Below are 19,994 nucleotides of genomic sequence, written 5' to 3'. Positions count from 1 at the left end.
ATTATGAGTTCAAGGAAGAGAGTTTAGGATAATCCCCTGTCCCCTAGTGCTCCCTGACCAACTAACTCCATCTTGCCATCTGTGACTGTCTGTGGAAAGACCCACGTGCACGGAAAGACCACGGCCCACGTGCTGGGACGTCCCTGTGATGCCCAGATACCCCTTGCCCAGCTGCTTCCCATGCAGCTTCCAGAGAAGGTTCCCACCTGGCTCGGGGCACACGCCCACTGACCTGGGCGCTCCCTCCTCCCAAGTGGTGGAGATGCTTGCTCTTTACCTTGGCGAGCTGTTCTCCGAGGCCCCGAGGGACTTCCCGCTCCTTCTCATTGTCAAGCTTATTGCCCAGCAGAAGAACAGGAACCTGGTCTCCCACAGCTTCCTGCAGAACAGACAGCCCTCAACTGAGACGGCATCCTCGAGGGAGCCCTGAGGGCAGGGGTTCAGTGACAGCTGGACAGATGCCACAACAGCCCAGGCCATAACCAAGTTACCCCAAAAGCTGAAAGGGACAGCCACCTTCTCCGGGAGCCTGCGTTCACCATGCTTTTGCAAAGTGCCAGAGGCCTGCCCCTCAGTGTCTGCCGGTCCCCTCTGTGCCGTGACTGCTCCCCCTCACTACTGTCCTGGGATGGAACGGCAGGTCCCCAGGTGTGCTGGGGAGCAGGTAGCAGGAGGAGGGCACAGTTGACACTGATGGGCCTGCGTCCTTTGCCAGGGCTCACAGCACCCTGAGGGCATCCCTAAGGGAACACATTTGATCTGCCCTCGAAAGGGTGTTGCTGGAGGCGCTCCGATTAGAAGCGGCATCTCTGGAGGCCTCACGTTGGGGCACAAGCCCCCTGCAGGTTGCACCCAAATCTGCTTCCCGATCCTGAGCCCACCGCACTCCACGAGGACCCGTCGGAGGTGGGCACACAGCCCCCCATCACTGGTGCTCGGGCTCCAGAGAAAGCCCTGTTTGAGGCAGCACCGAGTGGCCACAGCAGCTGTGCTTTTCGGGCCAACAGTCAAAGGCTCATTCAAGGTGCCACCCTATTCATTCCTCCAACGGCTGTGGCGCATCAGCCGGGGGCACACTGGGGTCTCTGTCCCTCCCTGTGAAGGGGACACCACACGGTGCCTCCCTCGAGGGTGAACAGAGGCCGCGGGCGCAGCTATTTAGCCATAAATATGCAAATGTTCACATGTAAGAAGGCTTGTATTTTCACTTTTTGAAATATTTAATTAGGGGCTTTTAACCATAATTTGGTAACAAATAGTTATTCACTGAAGCTAAATGTTTTACTAGGCAGAGGGGGCTGTGGGATAACAGAAGCTAATAAGCAGTTGTGGTTTTGCCAACATTCCAGCGACCTTCCCTCAGCATCTTGAATGTCTAAGGCCCCTCTGACAGTAACACCTACTTTAAGGTTGGATGAAATTACATTTGAAATGAAGCCTCCATGTTTCCTTAATCTGCACATTCATTTTTATTGCAGTTCAATAGAGGAAAAAATTCTCATTTACTAAATGAGAAAGTTAAGGGTTAGAGACTCCAAAAGAACATTCTACAACAAAGGCACTGAATTATGAGGACTTTTTTTCTGAGACAGAGTCTCACTCTCTTGCCTGGGCTAGAGTGCCGTGGTGTCAGCCTAGCTCACAGCAACCTCAAACTCCTGGGCTCAAGCGATCCTCCTGCCTCAGCCTCCCAGGTATCTGGGACTACAGGCATGCGCCACTGTGCCTGGCCAATTTTTTTTTTCTATTTTTAGTTGTTTGGCTAATTTCTTTCTATTTATAGTAGACATGGGGTCTTGCTCTTGCTCAGGCTGGTCTCGAACTCCTGAGCTCAAGCAATCCTCCCGCCTCGGCCTCCCAGAGTGCTAGCATTATATCTGCACCCATCCTAGGACTCTTTAGTATATGCGCCCACAATACTCTAATCTTTTTCTCTTGCTTCTTATTTCCAATGAAATCTCTGCTACCTAGCATCCTATTAACTAGAACTCTCTAAAAATGGAATCCACTGGTAAGACAGTAATTAACATTTGTACTCATGATTTGGACACACTACAAGATCTTGCAGTGTCTTCAACCCCTCAGCAACACAGCAAGCTCAGGACACTGTTGGTGACGCACTAAGGGGACCGCATCACATTCCAGATACTTGAGCGTGAGCAATGCACTTAGGGCACAGAGTTGCGCGGCTCCCAGTCAGCCACAGCCTCGCTGATGGGAACACCCTTCCCCGCGCCATGCCACGGAATACTTCTGCAAAGCGTTTGTCACAGAAAAGGAAGACAAGAGGAGGAAGCAGGGAAGTGGGCCAAACAGCTTGCTGTTTAGAGCACAGGAGAGAGAGATATTTGTAGATTTATGTGTGAGGAATGACTAAGGCTTGTGGGATTTCTTGACATGGAAACTCTGAAAATATGAGCATCAGACTTGAAATCCCAGAGCAGAATCCTAACCCGGATTTTGTCGTTATTTGGAACGGGCGAAGGCTTTGGTTTCCTCACTTGCGAAGGGGGTGATGGAGACTGAACGATCAAACAGGAAGGGCCAGGAAGTGAGTCATAAGCCCAACATCTGGGCCCTGTGCGCCGCAAACAGCAGTGCTGCCTCTGGGGAAAAGAAAGGGCAGCCCTCTCCTTTCTTTCTTTCTTTCTTTTTTTTTTAGAAAAAGCAATTCCTGGATATACAAATAAAGGAGCTTAGAAGGAGCAGAAAAAAAGCCAAGCACCCAACTGGAACTGTGGCTTCTGGTTTTCGCACCGTTCCCCTCTCACACAGCCGCTCTGGACAGCCCACTTCCCTTGCACGGGCCTGGCCTGCATGGATAAGGGAGAGGTAGGCCCATCTCCAAAGATATGCCAGAAAAAGAATGGGAGAGAGAGCAAGAGAGAGAACACACGTGAGGCCTGAGAGTGTGCTAACTATCACGGGCAGTCAGTCATCGCCAGCCCGGCCCAACATCAGCTTTTGACACTGGAGCAAGGAGACGAGCTCTTAACGGGGTAGGTGTTTCATGGTCCTTCCTGACTTTGACCCCAGAGTTTTCAATCATCTGCCTAAACCTGTCCCTCCTCATACCCAACTGGGTTTTCAGCCTGTGTACTGCTTGACACAAAGATGCTCATAATTATCCACTTCCTTTTAAAAGTCCAAAGTGCACCTCCTTCAAGCCACTGGGGATGGGGAGAACAGTCTCAGGTCTGCCCACCCTCCCCTGCGGATACTGTTCAAATCCCACAGGCACAAGAGGTCAGGGTGAAGACAGCTCAGCTCCCTAGCCGGCACACAGCCTCTCTTTGTGAGATGCGAGCTGTGCCCGGCTGTCTCCGTCTCTCCGTGTGATCTGTCTGAGCGTGGACAAGTCTCCTTTCCGTGTCTCTTAAAGCCAGTTTCTGTTCTACGACCCTCTAATGGAGAACCCTCCCTACACCTTCAATTATTTTAGCTGCCTTTCTCTGAACTTGAGCTTGTTAGAAGACAGACTTGTTGAAATTCAAAAGATCACCCATCTCTGACTTTAAATAACAAGAGCTGTCAACTTGGAGCGGAGGATTGGCATTCAGCTCAGAATGTGCAGCTGTTGGGTTTGGTTGGTTGTGTGTGTGTTTTAATATCTATTTGCTGGGAGGCATGAAAAAGCACTTAGCTGGGATAGTGCTGCTATTTCTCTGGAACCAGAACAAAAAATTTCTCAGCACATTAAAGCATGCAGTTATGCTAAGAAAAAAATGGCTGCGAAATTATATCTTGGGGGTTTCCATATTTATCCGCCCCCTGGACTATGAGTCAAAACAAGATTTATTTGTGTAGTTTGTTTTAAACTGCCAGCACTTCAAGCTCAACTTGGAACGTGGGGAAAAAAATCAAACTGCTATTTTTTGCTCCATGCTGTACATTGTCACCAATGACAAAGATCACAGAAGGAGATTTCGCTAGCAGCCCAGGGAGGGAGAGGGAAGTGGGCCAGGCCCCCTTTAGCTGAAGGACTGCTCTGCTTTGAGACAGAAGCAAGAAGGACTGGAAAGGAAACGAAGCCCTGTTTTTCAGCAGCAGGTTCCAGTCATGGAGCAAGGGACAAGAGACAAGCACAGTGCGGTGGCGAAGCCCTAGATTCCAGATCTGGCTGTTTCCTGACAAGCTGTGGGCTCCTTCAGACAAGTCACTTCCTCTTTTTAGGTCTTAGTTTTTCTTACCTATAAAACAAAGGTTGCATCAGATTAATCTCCACGTTTTTTCCAGCTCAGAGACAGTTCCTTCCTTCACTTTCTGTACTTACAGGCCTAATAACATAGTGCCATCAGAACGACAAAGGGATCTCAACAAGAGTGCAGCATCCCAGGACTGCAGACACTGGGGACAAACTCTTTGGATCTGGGGGAAATGCCAGCCTGTACAGCTCTGTACCAGATCTATTTTCTCTACCTGACACCGGCCCCAAGATCTTCCCATGTCCAGGCTGCCCCGTGGTCAAACTCGGAGCCTGTAGGGCCTGACCGGCTTCCTCTCCACACTGGAACGCTTAAACCAGCCCCACCCAACGGGTGTGCCGGGGAAGTGGGGGGAGGGAGCTGGGGATGCTGAGCTGCCAGGAATGACTGACTTTGGTGACGTCCCACACAGTGCCCAGGAGAATCAGCACAGAGTGAGTGTGGCCCAGTGTAGGCCTCTTTTGCAGAAGGCCTGCAGGTGACGCAAAGCCGCCCCGCTGGGGAGGGTAGGAGGGCAGTGGTGACAGCAGGACCTTCCCACCGCATCAAGCAGGGTGGGTGCTCTCTTGCACCAAAGGGTTTTGGTTCCCTCAGGGCTAGAAGGGTCCCCCAGCGTCCTCCCTCCATACACACTCCTGCTCCACCCTGGCCCCGCTGGGAGAGTCAAATGTCCTACGCTGTAGAACTGGGGGCCAGGAGGAGCCTTTCAGAGCACTGGCCCACCCCCTCATTGAACGACTGGCCAAAGGCTTGCTGCCAGGAAGTGGCCGGGTTGGGATGGCAAGAACTCCTTCTCAGGGGGCTCCACTACCTCCCCCGAGCATGTGCTCCTGTCCCACACAACCTCTTCCAAGGGTCCGCCTTTCCCACGCACGGCGTGCACGCAGTGGAAGCCCTTTTGTGTTGCTTCTTATGTGGGGGAGGAAGGGCACTGAGAGCAGCTGGCGCCGTGCACGTGATGCAAAGGCTCCAGAACCTTGAAGACTGTTATGAAAGCCCCTCCACCCTCCCTTCCAGGTGAGGGAGCTGGTAAAATGCTCAGAGCTCTTTGGAAAAATAAGGCGCTCCACAAATATAAAGCACTTATTATTTTCAGTTCCCCTCAGATCAAATTAGGTGTCAAGTTTTAATCTATCACCTGACACCTCTGATTGCTGGTTGCCAAGGCAGAATGACTTAGCTTTTCAAGAATCAGGGAATGATTGCATTTATGATGCCACTGTTCCACACCTTCCACACACGCTGTGCCGCTCGACACAGCCTCCTGCACGTGCTCCTGAAACCTGTGCCTGGTGTGGAGTGGAATGCAGCTCCTGGGCTGTCCCACGGAGTCCTGCAGAGTGCCTAGCGAGTGCCGGACATGCTGCAGGTGCTCCGTAATTCTCCGTGAAGGGTCACCGGCATCCGTGAAAACAACTCAGAGCCTTGCTGCTGAAGGTTGGTCCCAGACCAGCAGCATCAGCCTCCCCTGAGGACTTGTTAGAAATGCAGAATCAGCGCCCAGCCCAGACCTGCGGGGTCGGAGTCTGCATTTTAACAGGATCCCCAGGAGGCTGCCACGTCCGTTAGAGTTCAAGAAGCACTTATTAATACTTAGTCTGGGGATCCCGGTGGCTGAGAATCAAAATCCCCAGGGAGCTGTTAAAATGTTTTTCTGGGCCTTGAAGCATTCTATCTGGGAGAGAAGACCCTGGTATCTGTTTTGTTTAAAAGCTCTACAGGTGATCCTAAAATTCATCTAGGGTTAGAGTCATCATTTAGAGTTTAACTATATCTTCTGCTAAAATTATAAAAAGGAAAAAAACTCAAACTACAAATCATACGGAAAAGCACCACCTATACATAGAGCATTCTGAGCTGACCACGTGTGGATCTGCCTCAGCCTGGTGTTGCGAGCCCATCGATATGCAGGGCGTCCACGGGCGCCTTAGCAGACACACGCCGACGACGCTTTTCAGCCCTGTCCCACAGGAACATTCCTGGAGTGTGACTGAACACATACTTCATGCTGTGGTGATGGCCTGCTGCAGTTTCTTCACCTACGCCACCAAATTCAACCTGATGTTGCCCCTCTCCCACTAGATCCCGGGCTGTCTGTGCAAAACAGGAGCCTTAGAGATTACACTCCCTAATGACAGCAGGGAGCGTGGGTCCATGACTTTGTCTCCAGCCATTCCGTTCACCCCAGACCACTGGGACTGCTTCTGCCCAGCTCTGGTATATACCAAATATTTGGGGGCAATTAATTGTGGCAGGGGAAAAACAGGTGACCCTGGAGAAGTTGGGGCTTCAATTTCTCCACTTGTGAATGAGATGGCTGTAGTAGATGGGTGATTTTCAAAGGGAAACTCTTTTGTCCAACAAAATTGTGCCTGGACCTCCAATCTGAAAGCTGAACGGAGCAGGGCAGCTCTGGCTGAGACGGGGGGTGAGGGGCCCAGGACTGTGATGACCAAACCTCCCTGGCCTGCCCCAGTCTCTGGCGCATGTCAATCTGGTTCCAGGCTCCAAGGAAGGAAATCTGGAAACCACTGGATCAGCTAATCCCTACAGTCTCTCCTGGCCTTGATCTCTGTGAGGAACATAAACCTGCTGTTAACAACAGAGGAAATAAAGAAAAAAAATCGTGCCACAAATTGCAAAGTTTAAATAGGAATTACTGCCAACTCTACTTGCAGCATCTGCTTCCATTACCAGCTCGGTGTATGGACAGTCCACTACCTTTCAAAGCTTGTATTTTCTCAAGCTTCCTCAGTTGTAAGTGTTTTAGGCGAGTCGATTTTGTGTACTCATTTGTATTAAGCAGATTTCTGAGAAACCCTTGAATCTGGCTTCCATACTGTTCCTTATTTTTCTTGGTGACTAGAAGGATGCAGATTGACAGTGGTCTAGGCAGTAAAACTATAAGAAACAGATTTTGGGGGGTGAGACTGCAGATCTTAGGGCAAAAGGGACGAGGAAATTACCGCTCTAGGGTTCTGCAATAAGGTACCATCCACAGCACCAGGGTCACCGTGGCCGAGTCGCAGCTTCTGTTCTGGGGAGGCACGGCGCCCAGCAGGGCATGCGGGTGGAAGTACGTGACCTCAGCAGTGTGGTGAGGACAGGACGGGGCACGCAAGGTCTCTGGGCTCAGAGCAGAGAGTTGAACACAAGCCCCACAGAGGCAGGGACCTTGTCTCTTCTATTCACCCCCAGAACCCCAGGTCCTAGGATAGCGCCCGGCAGTGATTTGAACAAATACGTGAACAAATGAGTCCTGTTGGCAGAAGGGGGCGGGACATCCTACGTGACTGCTCTGTGCAAGAATCCGCCGAGGCCGCGTCAAAGCAGCAAGTGGCTTGTCCACATTGCCCTTGGCCTTGAGAAGCCTGCGCTGGGGCGGCAGAACAGGCAGGCGGTCGGGAGCAGCAAGTGCACACAAGGCAACACCCTGCGAGTGGGGGTCAAGGAACGAGGGGCAAACGACAGATAATTCTGTAGGCGCAGGGAACACAGTTGCTCTCCGCCCTGTGGAGACCTTGGTTTAGGGTGAGCCTGGAGCCCCGCATTACGGAGCAGCCCTGCCTCGTGCGAAGGGCTGTGACGGGAGCCCCGCACGCCGCGTGTGCAGTCCCCAGGCAGCGCACAGCTGGCCCACAGGAGCCAGGCAGCTGCACGGGCCGGGAGGTGGTGGTGAGGATGAGGGAAGAGTTCGGTTGTGACTCAATTTAGACACTGATTTCTCAGGGGACCCTTCCGCACCTTCTCCCCCAATCCAATCCCGTGCCCAGCACACAGTTGTGACACAATTACTGGTGCCGTCTCTACTTGTGTCCCCTCTTTCCATGAATGCGGGACAGTGTCTGTCCTGTTCACTTCTGGATGCCCAGGAACCAGGCGGTACTGGGAACGTGGACGGACGGACAGACAGACGTCCGGGCTAGAGGTTTGGAGAAGGAGAGTTCTGAATCAGGTGTTGAGAGTGCAGAGGCTGGCAGAGGACGGGCAGAGAAAGGGGAGCCACGGTTGAGCATGAGGTCCGGGAAGGCCGCCAACTCACCTCCACGCTGCTCAGCCACTGCCGCACCGACAGGAACGACTGCTTGGCCGTGAGGTCGTACATGACGATGACACCATCCACCTTTCTGAAGAACTGCTGGGTGATGCAGCGATACCTGCCAGCGAGGGCCATGGGTCAGGGGCGCACGGCCTTCCCTCTGGAGCCCAGGCCTTCGGGGCAGCCCTCACCTCTCCTGCCCCGCCGTGTCCCACAGCTGCAGGGCCACCTGAGAGCCGTCCACGCTCACCGTCTTCACGTGGTAGTCGATGCCTGCACGGTGGAACGGGCCTGTCAGGGCCGCCCTGGGCCAGAGGCACCCACGCCTACGTCCGGAAACCGTGCTTCCAGCGAGTCTGGATCACGCCAGGCCCAGGTGGCAGCCCTCCCCGCAGCTCCTGGGAGGGAATGCAGGCACGTGGACAGAGCACTGGACAGGGAGGCGTCTGGCCTGAGTCCTGATCCCTTCTCTGCCGCTGATGGGCTGTGGGACCTTGATCAAACCACTGAGCCTCTCCGAGCGGCAGGCTCTTCACGGTGACGTCCTCACTACCTACCCTGGGCCACGTGAGGCGCGCTGTGTGAGGGTCAAGTCGGATCACACGCATAGTCGCAGTTGCGGACGCAAAGTGACTCATGCGTCACTTCCCTCACTGGGAAGACGGAGGAGGAGGAAAAACTGTCCCCAAATTTCTTTCTTTCCTTCCTTCCTTCTCTCCCTCACTCTTCCCTTTTCTTCCTTAGTCTTTCTTCTTTTTTTGCCTAAAATCCTTTCAAAGTGACCCTAATAAAATTCAAATATCCTGGGGGATGGGTCCTACTTTAAGACCTCCTCAGCCAATTCAAAGGCAGTGGACCAGGAGGAGGGGGGCTGGGGCAGAGGAAGGGACAGAGGAGGAGGGAGAGGGAGGGGATCAAAGCCAGGTCTGCCCTTGACATGGGTTTAGAGCTCCTAAACGCCCACTGGGCTGTTCAGCCATCTCTCCAGGGGTACAACCCTGCCCGGGGTCATCAACCCCAGAGAGAGGAAGCAGTGGAATGCCTTCACACCCTACAGCGGCCCTCAGAGCTAGGAACTTTACTACAGGTGTTTGGATACAGACATTCCTTTCTTGGGCATGCTGTAAGAATGTTCACAAATGCATAAAGATGATCGAAAATCCTCCCTCCTTAAGGTACTGGATCTTAGAACTTGAGGGCATCTCCTCCAACCTTCAGAAAGGCCTCTGGGGTCCTTGCCCAGGAGGGCCAGGACAGAAAACAGCACCAGCAGTTTGGACAGATAGAGACAGAGGACACCCAACAAAACAAGGAGGCAGAACACGGAAAGGGTCATCCCCGCCACTGTCTCCAGGCAAAGGCTAGTGCATTAAGGGCCTGTGAGTGGAGGAGAGGTGGGGGATCATCCCCCCCAATGTCAGGACCAGCAGGGAGTCCAGAGCCCTTTGCTTCACTGACAGGGACAGAGACGGCGTGGATCCGTCTGGGCTGAGACAGCGCGATCTCTCCCATCAGCAGACTGCGTTACATGCCCAGCGTTTCCACGTGCCGCTCCATCTGCGGTGGCCCCGACATCCACACGGAGTTACTGCACACACACGCGTGCACACATGCACGTGCAAACGCGCGCCGTTGAGTACGGCCGTGCCTTGCCCAGTGGTCAGCAGCTGCGGAGCGCTGCGAAGCTGGCTCTGAGGCGCCCGCCCCGTCACAGCAGCGCACCGGGCCCAGGACACCGCGGCTGCGTCTCACCGAAAGCCGGGGCTCAGGGCTCCCGCTGCACGGCTTACAAAGGCTGGGAGCCGAGTCCAAGGCGTTCTCCTCCTGGCTGGGAGCAGAGCGGCTGCCCTGGTCTGTGCTCCCAGAGTCGGAGCGCTGCCTGCTTCCCTCGAGACACAGGAGAAAACCCAGCGTGGGCGGCGCCCTCGGGGCCAGACCGGGGAGGAGCCCTCTGCCTCCCGCAAGGCTCCAGATGGAAGGCCGGAGGTGCTGCCGGGAGCGGGGGCTCGGCGCCCCAGCATCCTCGCTGGGCTGGCGGGTGCTTTGCCAGAGGGCGGAGCTGAGTCTCGCGCAGCGTGCGGCAGGCAGAGGAGTGCTGCGAACATGCACCGTGCCAGGACGCGCTGGGTGACGCTTGCTGACGGCACGAGGTGCCCTTCTCTCTGGGCCTGGGCCAGGTGCCGGGCTGGGAGCGAGGACACCAGGAGGACGCGGGCGGTGGGGGTGGCACGTGGAGACGTGAGGTCAGGACTGCCAGGGGCCAACAGGTGCAGCAACACAGAGACTCGGGGCCAGAGGCCTGGATGGGACTGATTTAGACCACGGCCAGCCCTAACCTCCCAGGTCAGGAGGCTGCCGTTCTGTGTTCCAGTCGCAGCTCTGCCACCGGCCAGCAGTGCCACCTTGGTGGCATTACCTCCCCTCATTTTGGGAGGTTCACTTTCTTCGTCTGTAGACTGAGGTGAGACGGAGGTTTCAGGGGGCTGAGCTGGTGCTCCTGCTCTTTGAGTTCTGCCTAGCATTCACAGGTCACATGGAGGTAACCCCCAGCTTGCAACTGAAATGCTCCTGAATGACAGCAAAGTCTGGAGCCACTGGGGAGCATGCTGGGGCCATGCTGTGGCCTGGAGCTGGGCTGCTGGCCCCCAGGAAGGTGACATTAACCTTTCCCAAGAAGACAGGCCCAAGCTGTCACAAAACAGGAGGTATGTGGGGCAGGGAGTGCTAGCAACTTGTCGCAGAGAAATGTGCTCTCGAGATCTGTCTACAAAGATGAGGAGTAGGACAGAAATTGACTAGTGGCCAAGAGAGAACAGAAGCCATTCTGTGGGGACAGCCTCTGCAAGAGGCAGCTTGGTTCTGCCTGTGGCTTAGAGCGGTGGCGGGGAGGGGCTGTGGACCAATGTGGAGCAGTGAAAGAGCACTGGACTTGGAGTCCTGGGTTCTAGAGAGCTTTAGTTATCTCTAATAATCAGTCTGATTAAAGACCTCAATTTTCTCACTTACAAAACCAGAGATTATTACACTTACAAAATGAAATAGACTATTTCTGAGACTCCTCCCAGCTCGAGTGTTATGCCTGCAGAACCCAGGCACCTGCTTCCAAAGGAGCTGGTTGGGTCCCAAGGGAGTGGAGGCAGGATGCCCGGGTCACACGGCTGCGGGGCAACTCACACACAAGCCAAGGGGCTGGCACAGACCATGATGGCATGAAGCAGTGGGAGCCAGAAGTCAGTGAGGCCCCTCTGGTGATGGAGGTGGACCTTGAAGACCAGTCGAAGCCCTGTCACTGGCTGCTGCCTTTGACAGGCGACTGGCCAGAGCCCTGCTGTGGGGTTGGACTGCTTTGGCCTTAGGGGCTGTGACTCTGCGGCTGTCACATCTCTTTAGAGGGGCGGCTTGCAGGTGGCTAGTGCACATCTGCCTGCTGACATGTGTCCCCGAGCAAGGCCAGTCGAATGGCCAGGAAACTAATTCCCGCTGCTGCTCCAGCATGTGTTGAGCAGTGTGATGAACAGCGTCCTGATTTGGAAACTTTGATTTTTTCCCTCCTTCCTAAATTGTAGGTGTTTCCATAATTGGTCTCCTGGGAAGTGCACATTAGTCTGATTTTCTACCTTTCAGAGCCTTGCATCTCAGGGGCACAAATTAGAAATGCAAACAGACCCTGATTTCACTGTCAGGGGAGGGACATCACATGCGCACTGCTTGAGGGACAGGCCTTTGTGGGCCTGAGGTCGAGCGTCCCTCCCGCTGCCTCCTGCAGGCCTGTGCTAGAGCCATGGCCGGGCTGTATTCCCGGGAATGCCCCTGGGAAGCGCGTCCCTGCCCGCTCCCGCTGCCTCCTGCAGGCCTGTGCTAGAGCCATGGCTGGGCTGTATTCCCGGGAATGCCCCTGGGAAGCGCGTCCCTGCCCGCTCCCGCTGCCTCCTGCAGGCCTGTGCTAGAGCCATGGCTGGGCTGTATTCCCGGGAATGCCCCTGGGAAGCGCGTCCCTGCCCGCTCCCGCTGCCTCCTGCAGGCCTGTGCTAGAGCCATGGCCGGGCTGTATTCCCGGGAATGCCCCTGGGAAGCACGTCCCTGCCTGCTCCCGCTGCCTCCTGCAGGCCTGTGCTAGAGCCATGGCTGGGCTGTATTCCCCGGGAAAGCCCCGGGGGGGGGGGGGGGGGGAGGGGGGGGAATGTCCCCGGGAAGCGCGTCCCCGCCCGCCCCCGCTGCCTCCTGCAGGCCTGTGCTAGAGCCACGGCTGGGCTGTATTCCTGGGAATGCCCCCGGGAAGCGCGTCCCCGCCCGCCCCCGCTGCCTCCTGCGCCACCACGCTCGGCTCACTCGCAGCTGCTGCCCGCTCGTCTGGGCTTGCTTCCTAGGCTCTGTCCTTCCCATCAGCGCCTACTTTCTTGTCTTGGATCTTGGGATGCTCTCTGTCTCTGGGTGGAGTGGGGAGGATGTTCCAGATGTGGTAACAGTAGAGGGAAAGGCCTGGCGATGAGGATGGGACACAAGGACACAAGTGTGCGAGGAGAGAGGCATCCGCAGGAGAAATGTTGGAAGGGCCAGTTTAGGGTAAGAGAAAGAAAATGGAGGCCGGGCGCGGTGGCTCACACCTATAATCCTAGCACTTTGGGAGGCTGGGGCAGGAGGATCGCTCAAGGTCAGGAGTTTGAGGTTGCTGTGAGCTAGGATGACACGATGGCACTCTAGCCCGGGTGACAGAACAAGACTCTGTTTCAAAAAAAAGGGAAGGAAGGAAGGAAGGAAGGAAGGAAGGAAAGAAGGAAGGAAGGAAGGAAGGAAGGAAGGAAGGAAGGAAGGAAGGAAGGAAGGAAGGAAGGAAGGAAGGAAGGAAGGAAGGGAGTTTCTTTTCTTTTTTTTTTTTTTTGAGACAGAGTCTCACTTTGTTGCCCAGGCTAGAGTGAGTGCTGTGGCGTCAGCCTAGCTCACAGCAACCTCAAAGTCCTGGGCTCAAGGGATCCTCCCGCCTCAGCCTCCGAGTAGCTGGGACTACAGGCATGTGCCACCATGCCCGGCTGATTTTTTTGTATATATATTTTTAGTTGGCCAATTAATTTCTTTCTATTTATGGTAGAGACGGGGTCTCGCTCTTGCTCAGGCTGGTTTTGAACTCCTGACCTCGAGCAATCCACCCGCCTCAGCCTCCCAGAGTGCTAGGATTACAGGCGTGAGCCACCGCGCCCGGCCCGAAAATGGAGTTCCTTCAGGCAAGGCCCTGTGCACGGAAAGTTGTCCTATAGGGCCAGCTTGGCAGACAGCCAAAGGTGGAAGAGGGTCTGATGGTCTGGTCAGAGACCTGGGGGTGGAAGCAGTCTTGGGGAACCCAGCTCAAATCTCTCGTTTCTCAGAGGAGAGAAAAACTGAAGCCCAAAGGGAGGTCATGTCCCCCCGAGGCCACACGCTGGTCAGTGGCGGGCGAGGAGCTCCGCCGACTCGCCGCGCCTCCGCGGCCACTCCTGCCTGCACCCACCTCTGCCCACCTCCCAGGCAGAAAAGTGACCTCACTGCCCACTGGCTGCTACGTGCACACAGCGCGGGGTTGTTAGGGATACCGCGGGACGGAACAGAAGGTGCGTGTTGGGGGCGGGTGTCGGCGCCACCCTGCGGACGCGAATGCGGACGAGCCCCTTCACCTTTCTGCACCTCAGCTTCCTGATCTGTCTATTGGGCAGATGACAACACCTGCCCCCAGGGGTATGAATGCAGACTGAAACCGTGACTACAAAAGCTCTTGGTACATACTCAGATCATATTCTTTCAAGTAGAGTTGACTTATCAGCTGGGTGAAATACGCACTCACTATGTTTAGTTTTTGTTGCATGATTCCACTTGGTTGAAGTGAAAGGTCCATTTGCCCTTGGGTTTCGTCACGCGTTCCTATGCAATATTTGACTTTGGGGGAAGGGATCAAAGGCCTCTATTTAAATAAAATGTTCTCCAGGCGCGGGACACAGTAAGCCATGATCATCCATTAACAGCTGATCCTGATGAGCTTGGGCCTAACTCCCGCTCCCACCCAGCAGGCCAGGGACAGGCAAGATTCGATGCGTACAAGAAACCATCCAGAGCACTGGCCCTGTCCCTCCCAGCCTACACACACACACACACACACACACACACACACACACGGACGGACGGGGAGGAAGTAGCAGGCCACTGGGAAGGCAGGGGCTGTGGTGGCCGGGCGTGGCCTCAGGAGTCCCAGTGTGTCCCAGGGGAGTGCGGAGACCCAGGGCCCTGTGGACAGTGGGGACGATTGGGGGGGAGGGGAGTGCCAGGCGGGGAAAGGCCTCAAATCTGCTTTGCCAGCGTGGCTCCACACACCCGGGGCTGGTTTGCAAGCAGGCAGGGGCGCATCACCGCAGAGTAAGCCCAGCAGCCAGCGGCGTGCGGGGGTGGGCTCTCCTGCCTCTCCCAGCCGCCCTGCTGAACAAAGCAGGGCGTCCCTACCAGCCTGAGTGTCCCCACCAGCCTGGGCCTTCTCACCGCCTTCCCTTCCCATCTCAGGGACGAGGACTTACCCACAGTGGCTGCCATGCCAGGGGAGAACCGGTCCTCACAGAACCTCCTCAGGAAGGACGTCTTCCCCACCGCGGAATTGCCAACGAACACGACCTTGAAGAGCCGGTCGGGGGTGGAGGGAGAGCTCTCCTTCTGTGGATGGCAGACAGTCTGGGCAGCCGCGGGCATGGCCGCTAGCCCCTGCTCTGGCTACGGGAGGGCGGGGAGGGGCCTCCAGACCATCACCAGGGAGGCCGCGGCAGCCTCACGGCGGCGCAGTCAGCGCGGCCAGGCGTGGAGGCTGCTGCTAGCGCCGCGGGAGCGGGAGGGACAGCTAGCACCGCGGGAGCGGGCGGGGCAGCCGCCGAGGGCCTGTTGGCCACCGCTGCGGCACAGGATGCGGAGGCCAGGCTGGCCCGTGTGGCGGTGCAGGAGGCAGGCATGTGACAGCAAGGACAGCTCCAGGTGCCAGGTGCTACGGAGCACGGAGGAGGAGCCGAGGAGCCACAGTGGACTCCGAAGGGGGCTTCAGGAGGAGGCAGGGACTCCTTGTGTGGGCAAGGACAAGCTGGGGCGCTGGCAGTGAGCAGGAGAGAATGAAAAAGACTTATCTGTATCCCAGGGCAGAGACCTCCCCAGATGGGACACGGAGCCTCTTATTTCTGCCCTATCACTGGAAGCCTGGTCGGGACGGAGGCAGCTCTCCGTCCCAGCCCTCAGCTTCCATCTAGGCATCGCCATCTCCCTCGGCCCCGGGGCCAGGCGGTCTCCACTCGGTAAGTTGGGAGATACTGTGACGCCACCACTGGGCGGAGCTTCCCCATCAGCCTGTCACTGCTGCTGTGTCTCCTGTGCCCACTGGGCTGGGACACTAATGCCCAGAGGGGAGCGTGCTCGCCTTAGGGCACGACGAAAGCCCCAGTGGAGGAAGACGCCCGTGCAGCACGGGGCCCTCTGTGCAGAACGGTCGCTCCTTCCAGTGAGCTGCCTGCTCCCCAGATCGCGCCTGCAGGCCCGGCTCAGCGCTGCCTGGTCAATGAGGAGGCTCTTTTGAATCTATTTAAAAGTGGATTTGGGGGAATTAGCTCCTCTCATTGAGCAAATACTATAATGGAGTGGCAGCTCATATTAGCAGTACTTGAGTTTCAGAGAAAAGCCGTTAACAGCCTTTTGGGGAGAAATCAATTCCACGCAGCACCTAGTGGGGAATCCAAGGTCAACTACAGGAAATTAAACTAAAATCTTAAAGACCCAAGCCCACACTAAAGAACTCTGCCACCTGCCCCATTTTCTTTATTCGGGCAATGCACAGGGCAATGCACAGGTCTCTGTACCGTTAGTTGTCATTGGTTTGAGACTAAAACTCACTGCACCAATCTGTCATCCCCAGGCACAGGGAGCATGAAGCCCAGGATGGGAGGAGGTGGTCCTGGTGACAGAGGCATTGCCTGATCCTTAGGCCTTTGGCCACCACCCCCTTCCCAAAGCAGAGCATTTCTTTCTTTTGCAGGCAAACCCCATAAACACATTGATGGCTCAGCTTTGGTGGGACTCAGCTCCCAAGAGCAGCAAACTCTTATGTTCATGCACTTGACCTGCTGTCCCCTCTGAAGGACACCCCACCAGCTGCACAACAGTGACCTGCTGGATTGCGGCTAGGGGCTGAAGAAGATCTTTTATTGTTCTCCCTTCCTACATACTTTTCTATTTAAAAAAATAAGTTTGTGAAAAGTAAAGTATATGGTAATTTTTATAATTAGGAAATACAGAAAAGTAGAGGGGGAAATAATTTTTCATAACCTACCCTACCACCCTGAAATGGTCCCTATTCATATCTTAATGTATTTCTTCCAGCCTTTTTTCTCTATAGATATGAGTGTATGTTTTGTTTATAGAGATTTGATATATATATAATTTTATCTTACTAAAGTAAGATATATATTATTAAATTATAAATATTTTTATGAGTCACTAAAGTTTTTTGAAAGTGTGATTTTTAACAGCTGTATAATGTTCTATTGAAATAATATACTATGATTTATGGCCCTATTGATGAACCTTTTTTTTAACTGTTTGCTGTTTTAAATAGCTCTTGCATTCCTGAGTTAAATCTTTGGTTTTGGTTATTTCCTCAGGAAAAGTTGCTAGAAGTGGAAGTACTGGTTCGAAGAATATGGTATTTTAAAGTTCTGGGTTCGTGTTGTCAGATGACTTTCCAGAAGGGTTGTACTAATTCCTGCCGCTCCTGCCTTGCATGGCAGGGCCTGCCTGGACGCAGCCTTCGGGAGAGCAGACCCGCTTTGGGGGCTGTTGTGTGGCTGCTATAGATCATATTTGCTCTCTGCTGCAATTTATGTCCCCAGCAGACTGGCAGCACAACCTCGTAGAGAGAGCACAGAAGTAAGAGAGATCAGCGAAAGGACAGGGCCCGCATCCCTGTGGGGCCTGGGCCAGGCCTCTCCCCTCTGGGCCTCGACTTTCCCACCTGTCAGTGGGAGAATAAATATCTGACGTGCCCCATCAGACAGCTGTGAGGACAGAATGCCATAGCGGATGGGAGTGCTCAGACTTTTTCTTTACCCTGACCTCCTGACACGTTCACGTTTTAGAGGAACATCCTGGGGCATGTGAGACCCCATCCGTGCCCACTGCCAGCAGGTGCAGCTCTGTGCACTACAGGGGCTGTGGACGGTCATGTAGGGGGAGGGGCCACCCCATTGGTGCTACCCAGTTCCCCACTTTTCCCTTGGACTAAGGGCTTTCCAAGGAATGGTATGAGACATGACTCTAATCCTGGTTACCAAGAATGGTAACCCACACCACGAAGTCTGGGTACTGGCACACTCACTAATATAGCCACTGGGTAAAGTGCCAGGTGGCAATGGCTCAGTTCTCAATGGCTGCCACAGCGTGCCTGGAGGAGCCTCTGTCACATTGCGGTGGACATTCTGACGCTGTTTTAGAGTGCTAAGTGGAGGATGGGGGCTCAAGGACACCATGCCAAGGCCTGGGTCACACACGAGGTGGCAGCGTCATTACCATGAGCCAAGGGCGGAATTGGGCAGGAAGACCTGATGGGGGTGCAGGGTCGTGCTGAAGGGAGGAGCAGATGGGGAGTTTGGGAATGAAGGTGATTCGCTGGTTAAGAACCAAGAGAAAACAATGGCATGCCAGCTTTTCGAGCAGGACTTGGAAGGCGGTTACAGAGGGGCAGCCTTAAAAGTACGTGATATTTTATGCTCAAAGCCCAGCACAGAGTCTGTCTGAAGCAGGTACTCAGTGAATGCTTTGGAATCCGAATCAGGAGAGAAGCACTTGGGAGACAGTGGAGCGAACGCCAGAGGTCATAAGGAGAATTTGTCAGGACCCCTGGGTCTCCCCCATGACGCCGAGCTAAGCAAAGGAAGGTGGTATTTGGAGTGTGGTGACTCACAAGACCTGCAGCATCTGACATCCTCAGCTGCCTCTCGGGGCTCTTGGGCTCAAATGCAAGGGACAAGTCAGAGGAGCGGTGCCCACAAAACCATGGGGGATGTGTCTGTACCTTAGATAGGGCTTCCTTCCCAACGGGCTGCCCTCGGGGGGACGCGGGGCTGAGTTTCAAGGCTGGGGCCTCCTGGAAGAGTCCTTCTGCTCCCTGGTTGGAGACCGCCTCCTCTTCTGGGCATTTGCTCAGTGGCTGCTCGAAGCCGCCATCCAGGAGCTGGGGCAGGGGGTCTTCTTCAATGGAGATGATTCTGCGGAGTGCCCGGTGCAGTGGGCCCCCGGCCCCCGGCTCCCCTGTGCCCGGCTCCTCTTCTGTCAGAGGGTGTCCGCTCAGGCCCAGGGAGCTTCTCCTCCTCGGCATGCCAAACACGTCTTCCTCCTCCTCCGACTGGCTGCTGGGGTGGGGAAGAAGGAAGGGAGAGAGCATCATAAAATCTATCAGCACGGAAGCTGCAGGGCTGCCCGATGGCTTTGTCACAGCTGTTCACGACAGACAGATAACTGGGCGGCGCCGTGCCTTTGGAGGAGAGAGCCCAGGAGAGGGAGAACGCAACCAGACCCGCACGGTCCGGCTCCTTCATCGACACGCTCGCGCCAAGGGCCTGCCGCTGCGGGTGACGGTGACGATAGGGAGGAGGACCAGGCATTCACTGGGGACGACATGAACACATGGACACAGTCCCGGTCCTCATGGAATGCCTGGTTCAGTGGGGACAGAAGCAACAGTGGCACGAATAAACGCACTTTCCCCAAGTGCAGGGTGCCGTGGAAGGCGAAGGTGAGGCAAGGGCGCAGACTGGACACATAGTGCCTGATCAAGCAGCCCCGCGTCCCTAGGTGAGACGTTCGGCTGTTTCAGCCTTGCGGTGAAATGAGGCCCCGCAGCCCTGTTGCTCACAAATAAGGCAGCGTGCAAAAACAGGCGTACTGGCGAGCCGCCCCTCGGCAGTGTGCGGGGCTCTGTGCTCTGGGAGGACCCGCCCCGCCACACAGCAGGCGCAGGCTCAGGGGCAGCTGTCCCCTCGAGAACGGGCCTCGGGGCAGAGAAGCTGGCAGGGCATCTCCACCCATCTCCCCCCTCTCCCTTTCTCTCTCTCCGGCCACATCCCTGGGAAGCGGGGAGCAATTAGTGGCCTCAGAGGCCTAAGTGCATATTTGCTTCTAGAAGCATTTGAGCACCAAGGGCAAGGAGACGCCGTGGGAGGCTGAGGGAACGGGCAGCTGGCGCGAGGGCCAAGCACAGTCCGCATTTCCAGAAGGTTCTGAGAGCAGATCCTCCAAGCGCCGGAGTTCCTCCTCGGTCTCTGCGAGCAATTAGAAAGCAGCGCTGTCTTACAGGGGTGGGAGTGTGACAGGGAGGACCTTAGGCCCAAATCGACACACACACACAGACTAGAGAGGAAAAAGGACCAGGATGAAGTGGGGCCATGGGGCGAGAGGAGACAGGGAGTAGGGAAGGGCGCTGACCACGCAGAGAACACTCTTGCTTCCCGCCTTCTGATATCATCACTCCAAAACCAATAGTAGGAAAGCAAAAGAAAATGCATGTATCGCCATTGTGAAGCTAACTGCAATTCTGTAAATTAAGATAAATAAGAAAGACAAATTAAGATATAGTGCTTGCTCACAAAAAGGTGAATTAGTTTGGATCCCTTGATATAAAAGAAAGGATCTGTAATAATTCAAGCATCTTTCTCTTGACTTAAACAATTCAGTTTTTTAAAAAAGCTGAAAATGTCTTCTTTCCAACA

General features: G+C 55.0%; 1 protein-coding gene across 1 annotated transcript in view; it reads right to left on the bottom strand.

Moving 5' to 3' along the window:
* The window catches only part of CRACR2A (calcium release activated channel regulator 2A), a 130,628-nt gene that overhangs the window by 4,267 nt on the left and 106,367 nt on the right, over positions 1-19,994 (bottom strand). The window contains exons 12-16 of the mRNA XM_076007758.1: positions 18,302-18,638; positions 14,778-14,910; positions 8,436-8,517; positions 8,248-8,362; positions 278-379 (exon numbers count right to left, since the gene is read on the bottom strand). Coding sequence (XP_075863873.1) covers positions 278-379; positions 8,248-8,362; positions 8,436-8,517; positions 14,778-14,910; positions 18,302-18,638 — 769 coding nt within the window. The remainder of the gene's footprint in view (positions 1-277; positions 380-8,247; positions 8,363-8,435; positions 8,518-14,777; positions 14,911-18,301; positions 18,639-19,994) is intronic.

The sequence above is a fragment of the Microcebus murinus genome, chromosome 10, assembly GCF_040939455.1.
Source record: "Microcebus murinus isolate Inina chromosome 10, M.murinus_Inina_mat1.0, whole genome shotgun sequence".
Lineage (NCBI taxonomy): Eukaryota > Metazoa > Chordata > Mammalia > Primates > Cheirogaleidae > Microcebus > Microcebus murinus.
The sequence above is the reverse complement of the archived record's forward strand: the minus strand, read 5'-3'. Positions and strand labels throughout refer to the sequence as shown.